General features: G+C 42.6%; 1 protein-coding gene across 1 annotated transcript; it reads left to right on the plus strand.

The window, feature by feature from the left end:
• Positions 1 to 11511: 11511 nt before the first annotated feature.
• EIF1 (eukaryotic translation initiation factor 1) lies at positions 11512 to 14235 on the plus strand. Its single transcript, XM_020972776.2, has 4 exons — positions 11512 to 11704; positions 12385 to 12548; positions 12678 to 12779; positions 13316 to 14235. Exons 1-4 carry the CDS (start codon positions 11674 to 11676, stop codon positions 13358 to 13360), a joined length of 342 nt encoding a protein of 113 aa, XP_020828435.1. The 5' UTR covers positions 11512 to 11673; the 3' UTR covers positions 13361 to 14235.
• Positions 14236 to 14789: the final 554 nt, after the last annotated feature.

Below are 14789 nucleotides of genomic sequence, written 5' to 3' on the forward strand. Positions count from 1 at the left end.
AAGGACCAGGTTAGGGGTTAGGAATGGAGACATCGTAAGAAGCAGCCAATGTGGGGAGTTGAAAGAAGCAATTGTTGGAGTTATTCCTATGAGCCAGTCCTTCCAATAGGGCAGCTCTCTCCCTGGCTGTTGTAGGAAGCTGTCCATTTCCCAGGTGGTCATTTAACGAATCATAAAAGTCTTGCTTGGATGTTTCCTCCCTAACCCAAGAAAAATGGATCTGAGAGGTTGAGACTATGTCCTAATATTGCATTTGCTTTCACAAAAGACCCTTCCAGACTGGTGGTTATTAGTGGCTTTCAAAATTAAACTGTCCCACTTGGTAGTTATCAGAGATATCAAGCCGCATCAGAGAAGGAAGAGTTTCTTGATTTCTAAGGGGTGGAGTACATCTCACTGTGTATTTTATAGCCTCTGTTCTGTGGCAGTGAAATGCCTCTAGATTATATTGAAATATGTCTCAATGTCCTTCCACTCTTGTCCAGCCACCTGGGTTCTCATCAGTTTGAGCATAACTGTACTAACCCTGCCCCTTCCCCACCTTTTCTTGTTCACTATAATAAAGGAGTGATGTGCAATACTTAAAAAAAAAAGAAAGAAAAGAAAAGAAACAACAGAACTTTGCATCTGACTAGCAATCAATGAAGCAACTGACAAGCATTTATTAAGTGCCTAGTATTTACTAGGCAAGAATAGTTAGCTGATTCCTCCTGTTGCGGGCTGAGAGGTTGAGAGGTTGTGACCCCTCAAAGACTGAATTACAGGATGGGTCGTCTGGAATGAATTCACTGACTCAAGCATTCTTTAAGTCAAGGTGGCAAAGTTTATTGTTACACTTTTCAGCGAGCAAGGATTCTTAAAGGATCCTGCAACCTTAGAGAGGTACAGTTAAAGTTTATATAGGATAAAATACAATAAAACATGTGCCAAATATGCTAACTAGGGGATTCAGGGTGGGATTAGGGAGTGGTTAAAGAGTGGTCAGTTCTTAAAAGAACATGCATTTCTTGTACCTACTGCGGAGGCATTTTACCCAGAGTTCATTAGGAAAAGCCCACAAGGGGGGCCACATGGAGGTGTGGTTTTAGGCCTGCTACATCACCAAGTTAACTAGAGTTCAGGGTAACTGAGAGTTGTCCAGTCTGCCACCAATCAATGTCTTGTTACACAAGATAGATGTAGACAGTATACATATGTCTTAAGTCTAGGATACAGTTAACAAGGAGCCCAGGATATAGATAATAAGGTAGGGCGGTAGGATAGTATAGTAGTAGGTAAGAATGTCTTTATGACCCAGTGCAAAGCCAGTTTAAACTAATAAATCCTTCAGGAGCTGTTTGGAACTGCACCAGGGAGAGAGATAAGGGTCTTGCTGGGGCCCACACATGAGTTATTGCTAAGCACAGGGTCCTTGGGCTGGGGAGAAACTGTCAGGGACAGTGTTTCTGAGGCTAGGGAGAAACTGAGGTCCAAGTACAAGCATCAAAACACAAGCACCCTGTCACTCCCTTTCTTCTTTGCAAAAGTGGAAGGAATATGGGTGTGGAATTCTGCATATACTGTCACACTTGGTTGATAAATATAGATTGATTTTGCTAAGTTTTTTCTTCTCTTTTTTTTATTCTGTTTCACAGAACAGCTCTCTGGATAGGGGATGAAAGATAGATATATTTGGAAAAGAATATGTATAAACAAAATATATCAATAAAAATTTTTTTGAAAGAATGATTAGTTAAAATAGCTAATGAATAGCTTCTGAGATGAGTTCCTCTCTCACCCCACCCTTTCAGTGGTCATCCTCAGAGGTGTCCCACCCCAAAATGACATCACTTTGTGCTGATCAGCAGGGTCTGTGTTACTTGGGCCTGGCACAAAAATTTCCTAGCTAAGGCCAAGGAATAGCAGCATACCTGTTTGAAGAATTGGCTCACAAGGTTGGCCACAGCAACTCATACGTTGAAATTTGCCTACCAAGGCACAAGAGGGATTGTGTGGTACTATAGAAAAGCAATATCTGCTAGGACTGGAAAATTCTTATGAGGTAGGCCAGCCAGGCTAATTTTTCCCTTAAAAGGCAATGAAATCATCCTTGAAATTTAATTGGTCCAGGGGACTAAGATTCTAACCATTGATATAACTCCCTGGTCACCTAAGGAATAAAAACCCAGTGTACAAGCAGTCAACAGCTATCCACCCTTATGAGTGGACAAGGGCCACCATGACAAATCTAGAGGCAAGGGGAATTGCATCTATCCATTTGAACCCAAAGCTATATATGCTTGCAGAATATCCCTCCCGTGCTTATTGCTAAGTAAACTTCCTTTCATAATATGTTATTTGGTATACCTCATTTTTTTCCAGTCCAGAACCTAAACCACCAGACTGCCCTGAGTCACGCCTGCCCCACCTGCACTGATAGCCAAAACCACAGCAGAGCAGCAACTTGGAAAGAATGCTGGTTCAAATCTTGCATCAAACACTTACTAGGATCATGGGCAAGTCAGTTAATAAGTTAACCTCTCTTTCCCTTGGTTTCCTCAGCCATTAAATGGAGATAATAGTATTTTTACTACTTACAATGCTGCAAAGTATTTATTGATCACCTATACTTTTCAGTCACTCTGCTGGTTGCTGGGGCCCCAAAGACAAAAATGATAACAGTCCTTGCCCTCAAAGGGCATACACTTATTACTATGGGAACATGTACACAGATAAAGGAAATATAAAATGTAAGCAGGGTAATGTAAGAGTGAACTCAAAGCCTTTTCAGATTTTACTTTCAGTATCTATATATGAACAGCCGGAAATGTGGCTTCAATGGTAGGAGAGGCAATGTCTCCTTGGTCCCCCCCCCCGCCCCCGCATCCACCCTGCCCCCAAACCAGAAGTTGAAAAAAACAAAACTGGAGAACCCCTGTTTGACACATGAGCCCGTGCATGACAAATGACCAGCGCAATCCAGCCCTTCAGAATTTAGCACCTGGTTAGCTATCCATCAAGCAACTGACAGGCATTTATTTATTGCCTCCTATGTGCCAGCTAGATTAATAGATGCTTATTGATTGATTGAGTCTGGAAATGATGTCATGAAGTAGCTCTTTGTAAAGCAGAATGCATTTTCCCATAGAAACACTGCATTCCTGAGTAAAGATTAAGTAAATCATAGCTATGAACAATTTGTGGTTAAAGTATGAATGCTTTTTCTTTTTTATGCTGTAACAACACTGTGGGCACCTAGCTGATGCAGTGGATAGAGTGCCAGGCCCCAGAGTCCAGAAGATCTGAGTTCAAATCTGGCCTCAGAAACTCACTAGCTATGTGACCCTGGGTAAGTCACTTAACCCTGTTCGTCTCATTTTCCTCACCTGTAAAACAAGCTGGAGAAGGAAATGGCAAACACTCCAGTATCTTTGCCAAGAAAACACCAAATGGGGTCAATTAGCCCTGTCTGTCTCAGTTTCCTCATCTTTAAAATGAGTTGGAGAAAGAAATGGCAAACACTCCAGTATCTTTGCCAAGAAAACCTCAAATTGGGTCACAAAGAGTTGAACATGACTGAAAGTGACTGAACAAAATGTGCTAGGCAAGATTAGCTAAATCCTCCCTCCATTCTTTGCAGAGGTGGAAGGAGTAAGTTAAAGTGAGTTTACCCCAGGGAGATCTTAAGCCCAGGTAATTGACTCCAAAGATAAGACACACTTTGGCTTGGAATCTACTTAGCTAGGAATATCTGTTTTTGTTTTCTATGGAACTTGCTTCCACTTGAGACGGAAGGCCTTCTATGCAGACAGGAAATACTCTAAGGGGAAACAAAACTGTGGAGGGGTTTTTCTAGGACACATAGAAGTTGCTTAACAGATTTGCCAAGCTAAACTAAAAATCCATAACCAAGCCTTTCCAATGTTTAAAGAAGTGCTGGAGTTTGCCCTCCATGGCATGGGGAAAAGGAAGAAGGAAGGCAAGCACCCAGAGGTTTGTCATGTTTCCCTCTCATTGGACTATCCTCTTTGCCTCCCTCTTTGAGTGGTGGCTGCCAGCAGAAAATGGCGGCTAAGATTCTGGTTTCTGGCTTTCCTGTCCCCAAAATCTCTGACAGTGCAGTCCCAGAAGTCAAAGTTTCAAATACATCACCTACTGGAGAACTCTAGGATAGCTTAAATCTCTCACAGCCACCAAAGGTCCAGCAATTCAGGGGCTACCTTAATTAACAAACATTTATTGTGGCAGGCCAGTGCCTAAAATAGGTATTCCAGGGGCACTATATTGTTGAGGGCTTTAGATGCCATTGGGCTAAGGATTTTGTATGGTTTTGATAATATAATAAAAACTTGAAGTTAGGTCAGTGTTTAATGCTATTACCTTGTTACAAAAGCAAAAAGGAAAAGCATGGAATTTGCATTCTATTTTTTAGGGGATGAAGTCATCAATCCACAAATATTTATTAAAGTGCCCGCCACTGTACTCTTATGTTGGAGAGACAAAGAAAGGCAAATGCGTGGTCCTCCAACCAGGGATGTGCTGGTAAACATTTAACAACTGGTTCTCTGAAAAGAATTGGACACACTTTTACATTTACTTTGCATTATTAATATTTTCTTCATTCTTAGATGATCAACAAAAGCCCTGATGTATGGGTTTGTAAATGTTCACACTGAAAATTTAAAAATCAGCAGTTCAAATGGCTCTAACATCACTCTCTGCCCTCAAGGACTTCACATTCTAATGGGTGAAACAATGTACCAAAAAATTATACACAGTATATACAAAAGATGATGGGGTTGGGTAGGGAAGTACTAATAGTAAGTGGGGAGTAGGGAAGAGGGAACTGGGAAAGACTTCTCGAAAATACAAAGTGCACACAAGTAAATGCCAAGTTAAGTGAGAATACTAATTACTGAAGGGATTAAGAGGTAAGAAAAGGCCTATGTCAGAGATGGCACCTGAGCATTATGGGATGTCACCTGAGCTGTATTTTGAAGGAAGTAAAAGATTCCAAATGGCCTCACAAATAAGAAGGTAGTACATTTTAGACAAGGGGACAGTCTGTGCAAAAGGTACAGGGCGCAGGAAGCCAGTTTGACTAGAACAGAGGGTGAGTGAAGTAGAGTAATAGGAAAAATAAATTTAGAAAGATATACCAGAAGTATCATATTGTTGAGGATTTTAAATGCCACTGGACTAAGAATTGTGTATGGTTTTGATAATATAACAAAAACCTGAAGGGTATGTCAGTGTTTGATTAAGCTTTTCCTATAATAAGGGGCAGCTGGGTGGCACAGTGGATAGAGTGCCAGGTCTGGAGTCAGGAAGAGCTGAGTTCAAATCCAGCCTCAGATATTTACTAGCTATGTGACCCTGGGCAAGTCACTTAACCCTGTTTGCCTCAGCTTCCTCATCAAATGAGCTGGAGAAAGACATGGCAAACCCACTCCAACATCTTTTGACAAGAAAACCCCAAATGGGATCACAAGGAGTCAGACGTAACTGAAATGATTCAACAACATCCCCAATCAGTGGGAATTTGATTTGTTTTCAGGACTTTGTCTACCATAAAAAGTGCTGCCATGAGTATTTTAGCATATATAGGACCTTTCCTTGTTTTTAATCCTCTCTTGGTTTTCATGCCTAGTGGTGGGATCTCTGGGTTGTTAGGCATTTTAATTTTTCAAAACGCTTTCAGAGCTGTGATCATATTGTTTTTCAGTCCTTGTCTGACTCTTTAAGGAGGTCTGTATGGGAAAAAATTCCCAGGGCCAAGAAATGGAATTTCTTGTTCTTGGAACAGTCAGGAAGCCAGTGTCACTGGATGGAAAAATGTGTGGTGGGGAGTAAGGAGTAAGAAGTAAGAAGACTGGAGGTTGCGAAGTGCTTTGAATGTTTTAGCTCCAAGCCCCCAGCCTAAACCAAATTTCTAGCAGATCGTACCTCAGTGTTAGATTATCAATGTCTCTGCTCTGGAAATGTTTCCCTACTCAGTTGCTATTGTTATATTGAGAAACTGGCTATCATATAAAATCAAAAGGCATCAATAAAAAGGAAGGGCAAATGTCTATACAGTGGGCAATATATTGTTTAATTATTATGTATAAATGACTTTCCTCTCCAAGAGAGATTGTAAAGACCCTTAGGGTGAGGAGAGAGCTCCCCCTCTTTTACCCTAACTTAATTATTCTCTTTTCTCCAATCTGTATGAATCCCAGAGCTCTTCCTGTTTATTGAGTCAATGACTCCTGCTTGACCTCTGATCTGCTCCAACCAGCTTTCAGTCCCTCCCTTAACCATGCATGTTTGTGTTTGCAGCAATAACTATTTATTGTCTATGAGCTCAATCCTAGCACCTGTCAGGAAGAGGTCATCAGAGGGGAAGCTGAAGAATGTGAGTTGTCTGAGCTGTCCCTTCAGGGGCTTCCTATCTGCAAGGACTGGTGAGGATTCAAAGACTGTTTCTCAACCAAGTCAGCTAGAAAGCCACAAGTTCCTGACAGTGAGGGTCCAGCCTGGCGTACAGCAGTGTCGGGAGGACCGTGGGGATCACACCCCACTCAGCAGCTGTCAGGGAACACAGTGATTTGCAATTGGATAAGAGAGAGGTTGCTGATGTCAAATCAAGTGCATAGCCCTTGGCCCAAAAGAGATCCAGAGTAGGGGAAAAAAGGACACACTGGCAAATTTACTCTACATAAGAAGGCAGTGTTACTTCAACCAAAACTTAGGACATTATCTAACAAAATATATATATCTATTTGTACATATAAATACACACCCACACCCATATATATGTCTCTGTGTGTGTGTGTGTGTGTGTGTGTGTGTGTCTGTGTGTGTGTACATCTTTTGGAAAACCCTCTTCAAAGTAGGTTTAATCTTCTGAAAAATCCTAACCTATAGTCTCCATACCTATGCAGTAGCAACACTGTCTCTAACTTCCTTCCTGAACAGCAATGACCTGCCCTATGATTGACCTCCCCAACAGCATTACACCACTGCTACTTGGTGAAATCCAAATTCCATACAAACCAGCCTACTACCTGCTAGTAGGTAGGTATACATAACATCATTGGCTCTAGATTCAGAAGGTTTTTTTTGTTTGTTGCTGTTGAGTCATTTTCAGTAGTGTCAAACTCTTCCTGACTCCATTTGGGGTTTTCTTGGCAAAGATACTGGAGTGGTTTGCCATTTCCATCTCCAGCTTATTTTACAGATGAGAAAACTGAGGCAGAGTTAAGTGACTTGTCCAGGGTCACACAGCTAGTAAGTATCTGAGACTTGTTGAGGTTGGATTTGAACTCAGGTCTTCCTAATTCTAGCCCTGGCACTCTGTCCACTGAGCCTTCTATTGGAGTCTCAAGAGAAGGCTTCAAATGCAGTTACCGCTGATGCTTTACTACCTTTGTGACCTTGGGCAAATAAGTCGATTAGCCTCCCAGGTTCTTCATTTATAAAAAATGAAGGGCTCCTGAGGTCCCTTCTAGCTATAGGATCCTAATAATCCTGGCAGCTAGGTGGTACAGTGGACAGAGTGCCAGGATTGGTATCAGGAAGACCTGAGTTCAAATGTGGCCTCAGACACTTCCTAGCTGTGTGACCCTGGGGAAGTCATTTAACTGCTGTTTGCCTTAGTTTTCTCATCTGTAAAATGGAGATAATAATAGCAACTACCTCCCAGGGTTGTTGTAAGAATCAGATGAAATAATAGTTGTAAGCCACTCAGCACAGTATAAGCACTATATAAATGTTAGCTATCATTATTATTATTATTCTTAGTAGTAGTAAAATTTAACATTCCACTTCCCATTAGGTGCCTAAGAATAGTCCTTCAAGGCAACTAGGTGGTACAGTGGATAGAGCAATGAACCTGGAATTAGGAAGAATTGAATTCAAATCCAGTCTCAAACACTTATTAACTGTGACTCTGGGCAAGTCATATAACTCTATTTACCTAAGTTTTCTCATCTGTAAAACGGGGATAATAATGGCACCTGCCTCCCAAGGTTGTCGTGAGGATCAAATGAGACATTGTAAAGCACTTAGCACAGAGCCTGGTATATAGTAAGCCCTATATAAATGTTAGCTATTATTATTTTTAAAGGAGCATCTGGGTGATACAATGGATAGGGTACCTGACCTGAAGTCAGGAAGACTATTCTTCCTGAGTTCAAATCCGGCTGCAGACACTTCCTAGTTGTGTGACCCTGGAAAAGTCACTTAAGTTGATTTGCCTCAGTTTCTTCATTTGTAAAATGAGCTAGAGAAGGAAATGGCAAACCACTGTAGTACTTTGCTAAGAAAACCCCAAATGAGGTCACAAAAAGTCAGACACAACTGAACAACAATAAATTATTTTTAAGAATTAGCTCAAGTGGGGGCAGCTAGGTGGTGCAGTGGATAGAACACCAGCCCTGAAGTCAGGAGGACCTGAGTTCAAATCCAGCCTCAGACCAAACACTTTGACACTTACTAGCAGTGTGACCCTGGGCAAGTCACTTAACTCCAACTGCCTAAAAAAAAAAAATTAGCTCAAGTACACCTCCTACAGGAGTCTGATCCTTAACCCTACCTCCCAGCTCCAGTGTCCTCCATCCACCAAATTACTTGATAATATGTGTGTATAGACACATACATACATACACACACATATATGCACACATACATACACACATTTATAATATTAAATACATGAATGTGTTTCCCATTCCCCCAAGACTGTAAGTTCCCTGAGGGCAGGGACAGTTTTTTTGTTTGGTTGGTTTTATATCCTCCCCCCCACCCCAGCACCTTAACATTATGTGTCCAAGGTTGGGTGCAACATATTAATGTTTGTTGAATGAATGTTGAATACATTTGGGAGAAACACAGATAACAATTGGGAAACTGCAATTCCTCAGGAGCTGGCTCTTTGATCTCATTAGTTTTCAAATCCTTATTAGCATCTAACAAAAATGGATGAGGATTGGGACTGGACCAGTGATTCAATATCAGAGAGCCTGGGAGAGGAAACTCCCTATATCAATGCAGATTAGGACTTTCCAGTGAAAGGAAAATACGACTCCATTATCTTTACTGTTTGAAGAATTGGAGCAGAGGGTGTAACTATGGTAGATTATCACTATCCTACACTCCCTTCTTTCTAAACCCTGGCTCTTCAATTCTCGGGTGAGTTCTCCTTCCCTCAATTTATTGTTTTCACCTAGTGTCACCTTGATTATGCTGTTTCTCCTAACAACCTCTTTCCTCCCTCTGTAGTCACTTAACTCAGAAGTTTAAACATCTTCCTCACCTCTCTAACAAAAAGAAAAGAAAGAAAAAATGCAGCCATGTGTGGTGTTTTTTTAATCTGTGTGGGAATAAATAAATGCTTAGTGTTTGAAAGCCCAGGTCCTGTCACGTGTGATTTGTTATATGTTTATCTATAAAATTAGTCTTTGATCAGTCCTGACATTCGGCGAACATGTTAAATATTTGTTCACTTGACCAACCGGTGTGAATCTATGGGCTTGTTATCCATGCTGATGACATTCCAGTGAAGCTGGAGATGGGTCTCCAACAGAAGCTTAAACCCCAGGAAGAAACTATAGTTAAGTTGGAGTTTACATGGAGGCTATCCTCTTTAACAAGAGTTTCAACCCCTAAAACTTAAAAAGACCCATCTGCTGATTAGAAGACAGATCTCTTTACCCCTGAAAGTATCAAGAACGAGGTTATAAGTGTGCCTTCGATGGCACCATTACTAAGGAAAGTCATGCAAGTTGATTTCTTGTTTGGCTTTTTTGTTTTGTTTTCTTTATATTCCTAGCACTTAGCACATAGTAAATACTTAATAAGTGCTTCTTGAATGAATAAACAGGATATATTTTAGACCATATACTACAGAGGAACATAACAGGGAGTTTATAGGATTGATATATTGAGAGCTCCTCAAAATCTCAGAGATTACTTAGTCCAGGGGTGGGCCCTTGAGGAGCTAGAGGGCCCTATGGGGCCTCAAGATCAAAGGTTTCCCACCCCTGTTTCTAATCCTTCTTATTGTATACTTAGGAGGAACCTGAAGCCCAGGAGGAAGAAATTATTTGTCCATAGTCATATAATTTCCAAGTGGCAAAACTGGAATTCACACCCAATATTGATGATCCCAAGACTAATACCTAACCCACCCAGATCCCCACATCCCATCTTTTTTTTAATAACAGAGTTGGAAGAGACTTCATTTCAAGAACCCTGGAATTCTTAACCAGGGGGTCTAAGAACTTGGGTTTGGTTTTTTTTTAATATTTTGATAACTATTTCAATAGAATTGGCTTCCTTGGTAATTCTATATATTTTATTTTATGCATTTACAAACATCATTTTGAGAAGGGAACCACAGGCTTCCCCAGACGGCCCAAAGGTTAAGAAGCCCTGATCTGTCTAATCCAACCTATATCCAAAGAATCCCCACATAGCCCCCCCAGAGTGGTAACCCAGCCTCTGCTTGAAGACCTTTAATAAAAGGGAACTCACTACTCCCCAAGGCATACTAGTTTATTTTAGGCTCTAATTTAGGAAAATTTTCCATTAGGACAGGCCTCAATCGGCCCCTTAGCCTTTCACCCCCCTTAGCTACAGGTTCTGCCCCCTGGAGCCAACATGGACACAACTGACAAGATCTCTCTTCTGAGAACTCTCCCAATAGTGGAGCGCAGCAATCACCATATATCCCCCCTCCCAGCCCACCTCAGCCCCCTAAGTCTTCTGTTTTTCAGGCTTCAGCCTGGAGAAAAATTAAATTATCCCCAGTTCCTCCAAACAGTCCTCAAAGGACCTGAACTGAGAAAACTCACTAGACTGGTTGCTCTTCTGGAGACACTCTCCAGTTATAAACAGTACCCTATCAATACCCTAAATTCGCACTCAGAACTGAATACAACCTCAAATGTGATTTGAGGGAATCTCAGAATTTAGAGGGCCTTTCTAGGGAATAAAGCGTATGTATGGGGGGTGGAACTTCACAGATGTAATTGAGATCCAGAGACCTCTCTTCTTTAAGTGGGGGGGGCGGCGGGTACTCTGGGTGCACTCCCCGAGAATGGACTCGGCCTGGGCAGTGCAAGGTTGGGCTGGTTGGCTCGACGTTTGACTGGTAATGTCTGGGCCACACCCCTCCCTCCTAGGGCAAGCGGTATCTCAGACCGTGGAGGTGGTGATTGGAAAGGAGAAAAAGAGCGGAGAAGATTTTCTAGTGCGCATGCGTCAGAGATCTCTCCACCCTTCTCGGTCGCACCACACGGTGCAAATTCTTGGGGGGTTGGGGTCGGGGTTGGAGGGGTTGGGGTCGGGGGGGGCAGGAAGCCTCCCCAAGCCAAGAGAACGCCCTCCCCCGCAGTGGCCTGTGACTGCGCAGCCGCCTTCCCACCTTCTCTTCTCCCCGACCAATTGGAAGTGGCACAGCCCCAGGAGCTCGGGGCAGAGCTCCGTAGGTGGGGCTAGGACGTGAGGGCAGCGCGCTGGCGTCACAGGGGCGGCTATATAACTGGGTGCCGGCACCGCCCCCCCGCCCCAGTCACTGAGCCGCCGCCGAGGACTCAGCAGCTTCCCCCTCGAGCCCCCTCGCTTCCCGACGCTCCGTCCCCCCCGCCCGCCTTCTCCCGCCACCGCCTTCCGCAGGCCGTTTCCACCGAGGAAAAGGAATCGTATCGTATGTCCGCTATCCAGAACCTCCACTCTTTCGGTGAGCACTGGGCGGAGCCGCAGGATGGGGCGGGCGGAGAAGGGAAGGAAGGGGATCCGGGCCTACTGAAGGCCTAAGCCTCCCAACACTGTGAGGTGGGGGGGAATGGATGAAAGAAAGATGATCAAGCTGTGGTTTCGGCCCCGTCTGAGGCGTTAGGTCATATTTTTCTTGACGCGGTTCGAAGTGGTGGGTACGAGGCCAGGCCTTAGGCGTACCCCTCCGAGAATCGAAGGTGGCGCATTTACTAGTGGCTTCTCCCCTGTCTTGGTCACACCCGCCGCCGTGCGTCACGTCCTCCCACGTCACCGGCCGTTGCCGTGGAGGGTGCGGTCTGAGTGGAGGCGGAGTCAACTGTGAATGATGGGGGCGCAAGCCTGTAAGCTGCCGGATTGCGTCAGTGGGGCGGAGCCACTTTTATGTTCTGGTTTCTCTGGCTTGTGAGAGTCCAAAGGGGCTAGTTAGCGAGGGGGAGGGTGGGACTTCTGGCCTGGATTGGGCTCCTCTTGGGAACTCTTACCCCAACTTTTGTGTACATTCTGGTCTTTGAAATTTTTACCGAGTTCTAAGAAAACCCTTTACAAGTTCTACTGAGGAACTACACAGAAAGAAGATTTTGTGCCAGGCTAAAATTAACAGCTAAAAGGCCCCTGACTAAGAACTTTTGTCTTTTCTCCCAGACCCCTTTGCTGATGCAAGTAAGGGTGATGACCTGCTTCCTGCTGGGACTGAGGATTATATCCATATAAGAATTCAACAGAGAAACGGCAGGAAGACCCTCACTACAGTCCAGGGGATCGCTGATGATTACGATAAAAAGAAACTAGTGAAGGCATTCAAGAAGGTAAGTGGTGGTGTTAAAAGTTTGTCGATTATTTATAATTAGGTTGTTGCACATTTTAAAAGACAGTGCCATTGTCATCTGTCCCGCAGTTAATACACTAATTGAACTAATTTGAATTTAATTTTGCAGAAATTTGCCTGCAATGGTACTGTAATTGAGCATCCAGAATATGGAGAAGTAATTCAGCTACAGGGTGACCAGCGCAAGAACATATGCCAGTTCCTCGTCGAGGTAAAAACTGCTTTGGGCTTGGTTGAGAATCTATCCAGGAAGTAGATGTGGCAGGTTTGAATTCAGTATCTTCATAAAAGCATTGTCAGTGAGGATTTAGAATTGGAAAGCAACCATTATCATCTGTGCACACATTTATGTTTCATAATGGTTCAAAGAGTAGTGGCTTTATCAGGGTTTCGTAAGTGTTACTCAAGTAGCAGGGCCAAGATTTGATTTTATCATTCTGTGCTTCAGATCTCAAAATTGTTTAATAATGGCAAGTTTTAATCGAAGTTTTCTTCTAACTTGTAGAGCCTGCGAGTGTTGATGCACCTAAATAAAGTGGCACTAATAAATCCATTTGAATTGGCAAAACAAGTTATGCTAATTTCAAAACTTAAGTGGAAGTTAAGTCATGGCTCAGTCATTGTCAGCATTCTGTTAAAATTAGTGCTGACGTTCTGTGTCGTGGCAAACAAACATAGTGTATATGAAAGAAAAGTCTTGTAATGAGGATATTTTTGTCCTAAAAACACTTTTTTTTTTCCTTCCAGATTGGACTGGCTAAGGACGACCAGCTGAAGGTTCATGGGTTTTAAGTGCTTGTGGCTCGCTGAAGCTTAAGTGAGGATTTCCTTGCAATGAGTAGAAAAATTCCCTTCTGTCCCTTGTCACAAGTTTAAAAACCTCACAGCTTGTATAATGTAACCATTTGGGGTCCGCTTTTTAACTTGGACTAGTGTAACTCATTCATGTAATAAACTGAAAAGAGCCATGCTGTCTAGTCTTGCAGTCCCTCATTTAAACAGAGGTAAAGCCTGGCAGTTCCCAGCCTGAAACACAAATAATCTAATGTTTCAGTCAAGTCCAAAGCCCTAGGTAGCATCTGAGACCATGTCTGTCCAGAGGCTCCTTGGTGATCCCTCTTCAGGGCTCCCTGTCCATTTAAGAGAACATTACTACCCTCTGAGCTGCCCTTGGCGATGCTCGGAAGAGTAAGTTAAAGCCACCACCATCCAGTCCAGTTATATCACCACAAGAGTTAGCCTTTGGTAGCAAAACAGGGATGTCCCTGGTGATTTCCACCACCTGACCAGGGAGGAGTTTCATTTTGGGGCAGTGTCATGACGTTTTCTTTCTTACATCACACCAAGGTCCAATGTTGTCTGACCAGACTTTTTTTTAGTAGTAGTAGTGCCCTACCTCTGGGGGATGCACGAGTGGAGAAAACACCATACTGTGAGGCCAACTTTACCTGAATTAAACTTTTGACAAGGGAACAAATTTTGAACTAATGTATCAAAACAGTCAATGTAGTAACTGCAGAGCTTGCAATTTACTAGCAACAGCTGCCCAATGCCATGTGAAGTAACAGACTGGTTTGGTTTTGGTTTCCTTTTTTTTTTTTTTAGTTTAAATGTTATGTAATGTATTTAAACTCTTATTTAAATAAAACTGGTTTTCAGAAATGTGACTTTGTATATATTCCCTTTTTTTGTAATAGCTTTCACAAACTTACATGTTATAAGGGAATAAAAATTGGTATAATCCTTAAACACTACCTGGAATGAGCCCATAATTATTTCTTTTCCTGTAGGATACTTTTAGAGATTTAGATAAGATTCTTCATTACCTCCCAAACTGGTTTTGGTGCCCAGTAGACTCTGTCTGTTCAACCTAAGGGCAGGTTTTTGGATTGAGCAAGCAGTTGTTGGGTAAGATTGTTATATGGTATATGTCATCACCATTTTAAATAGGTACAAAAGGGCAGTAGTTGGAATAAATAGCATATGACAACTCTGGCAACTGACTCATTGAAGAGCCTCTGGACAGTCCTAGGCCTACTGCTGGGTTTCTAAGGAGCCCTTATATAGTGTAAATCTTTGTAGTAAAGTGGCTTTTAATCTCAAGATCATATGAAGTAACTGAGATAAAAAGGTTGAGTTTGAAGGAAATAGAATTAAGTATAAAGTCACTTATTAGTGGACAAGAGTTTGGTGCAGGGTTTATGTAAAGAATCCAAAGGGA

The sequence above is a fragment of the Phascolarctos cinereus genome, unplaced genomic scaffold (assembly GCF_003287225.1).
Source record: "Phascolarctos cinereus isolate Bilbo 61053 unplaced genomic scaffold, phaCin_HiC Scaffold_5;HRSCAF=322, whole genome shotgun sequence".
NCBI lineage: Eukaryota > Metazoa > Chordata > Mammalia > Diprotodontia > Phascolarctidae > Phascolarctos > Phascolarctos cinereus.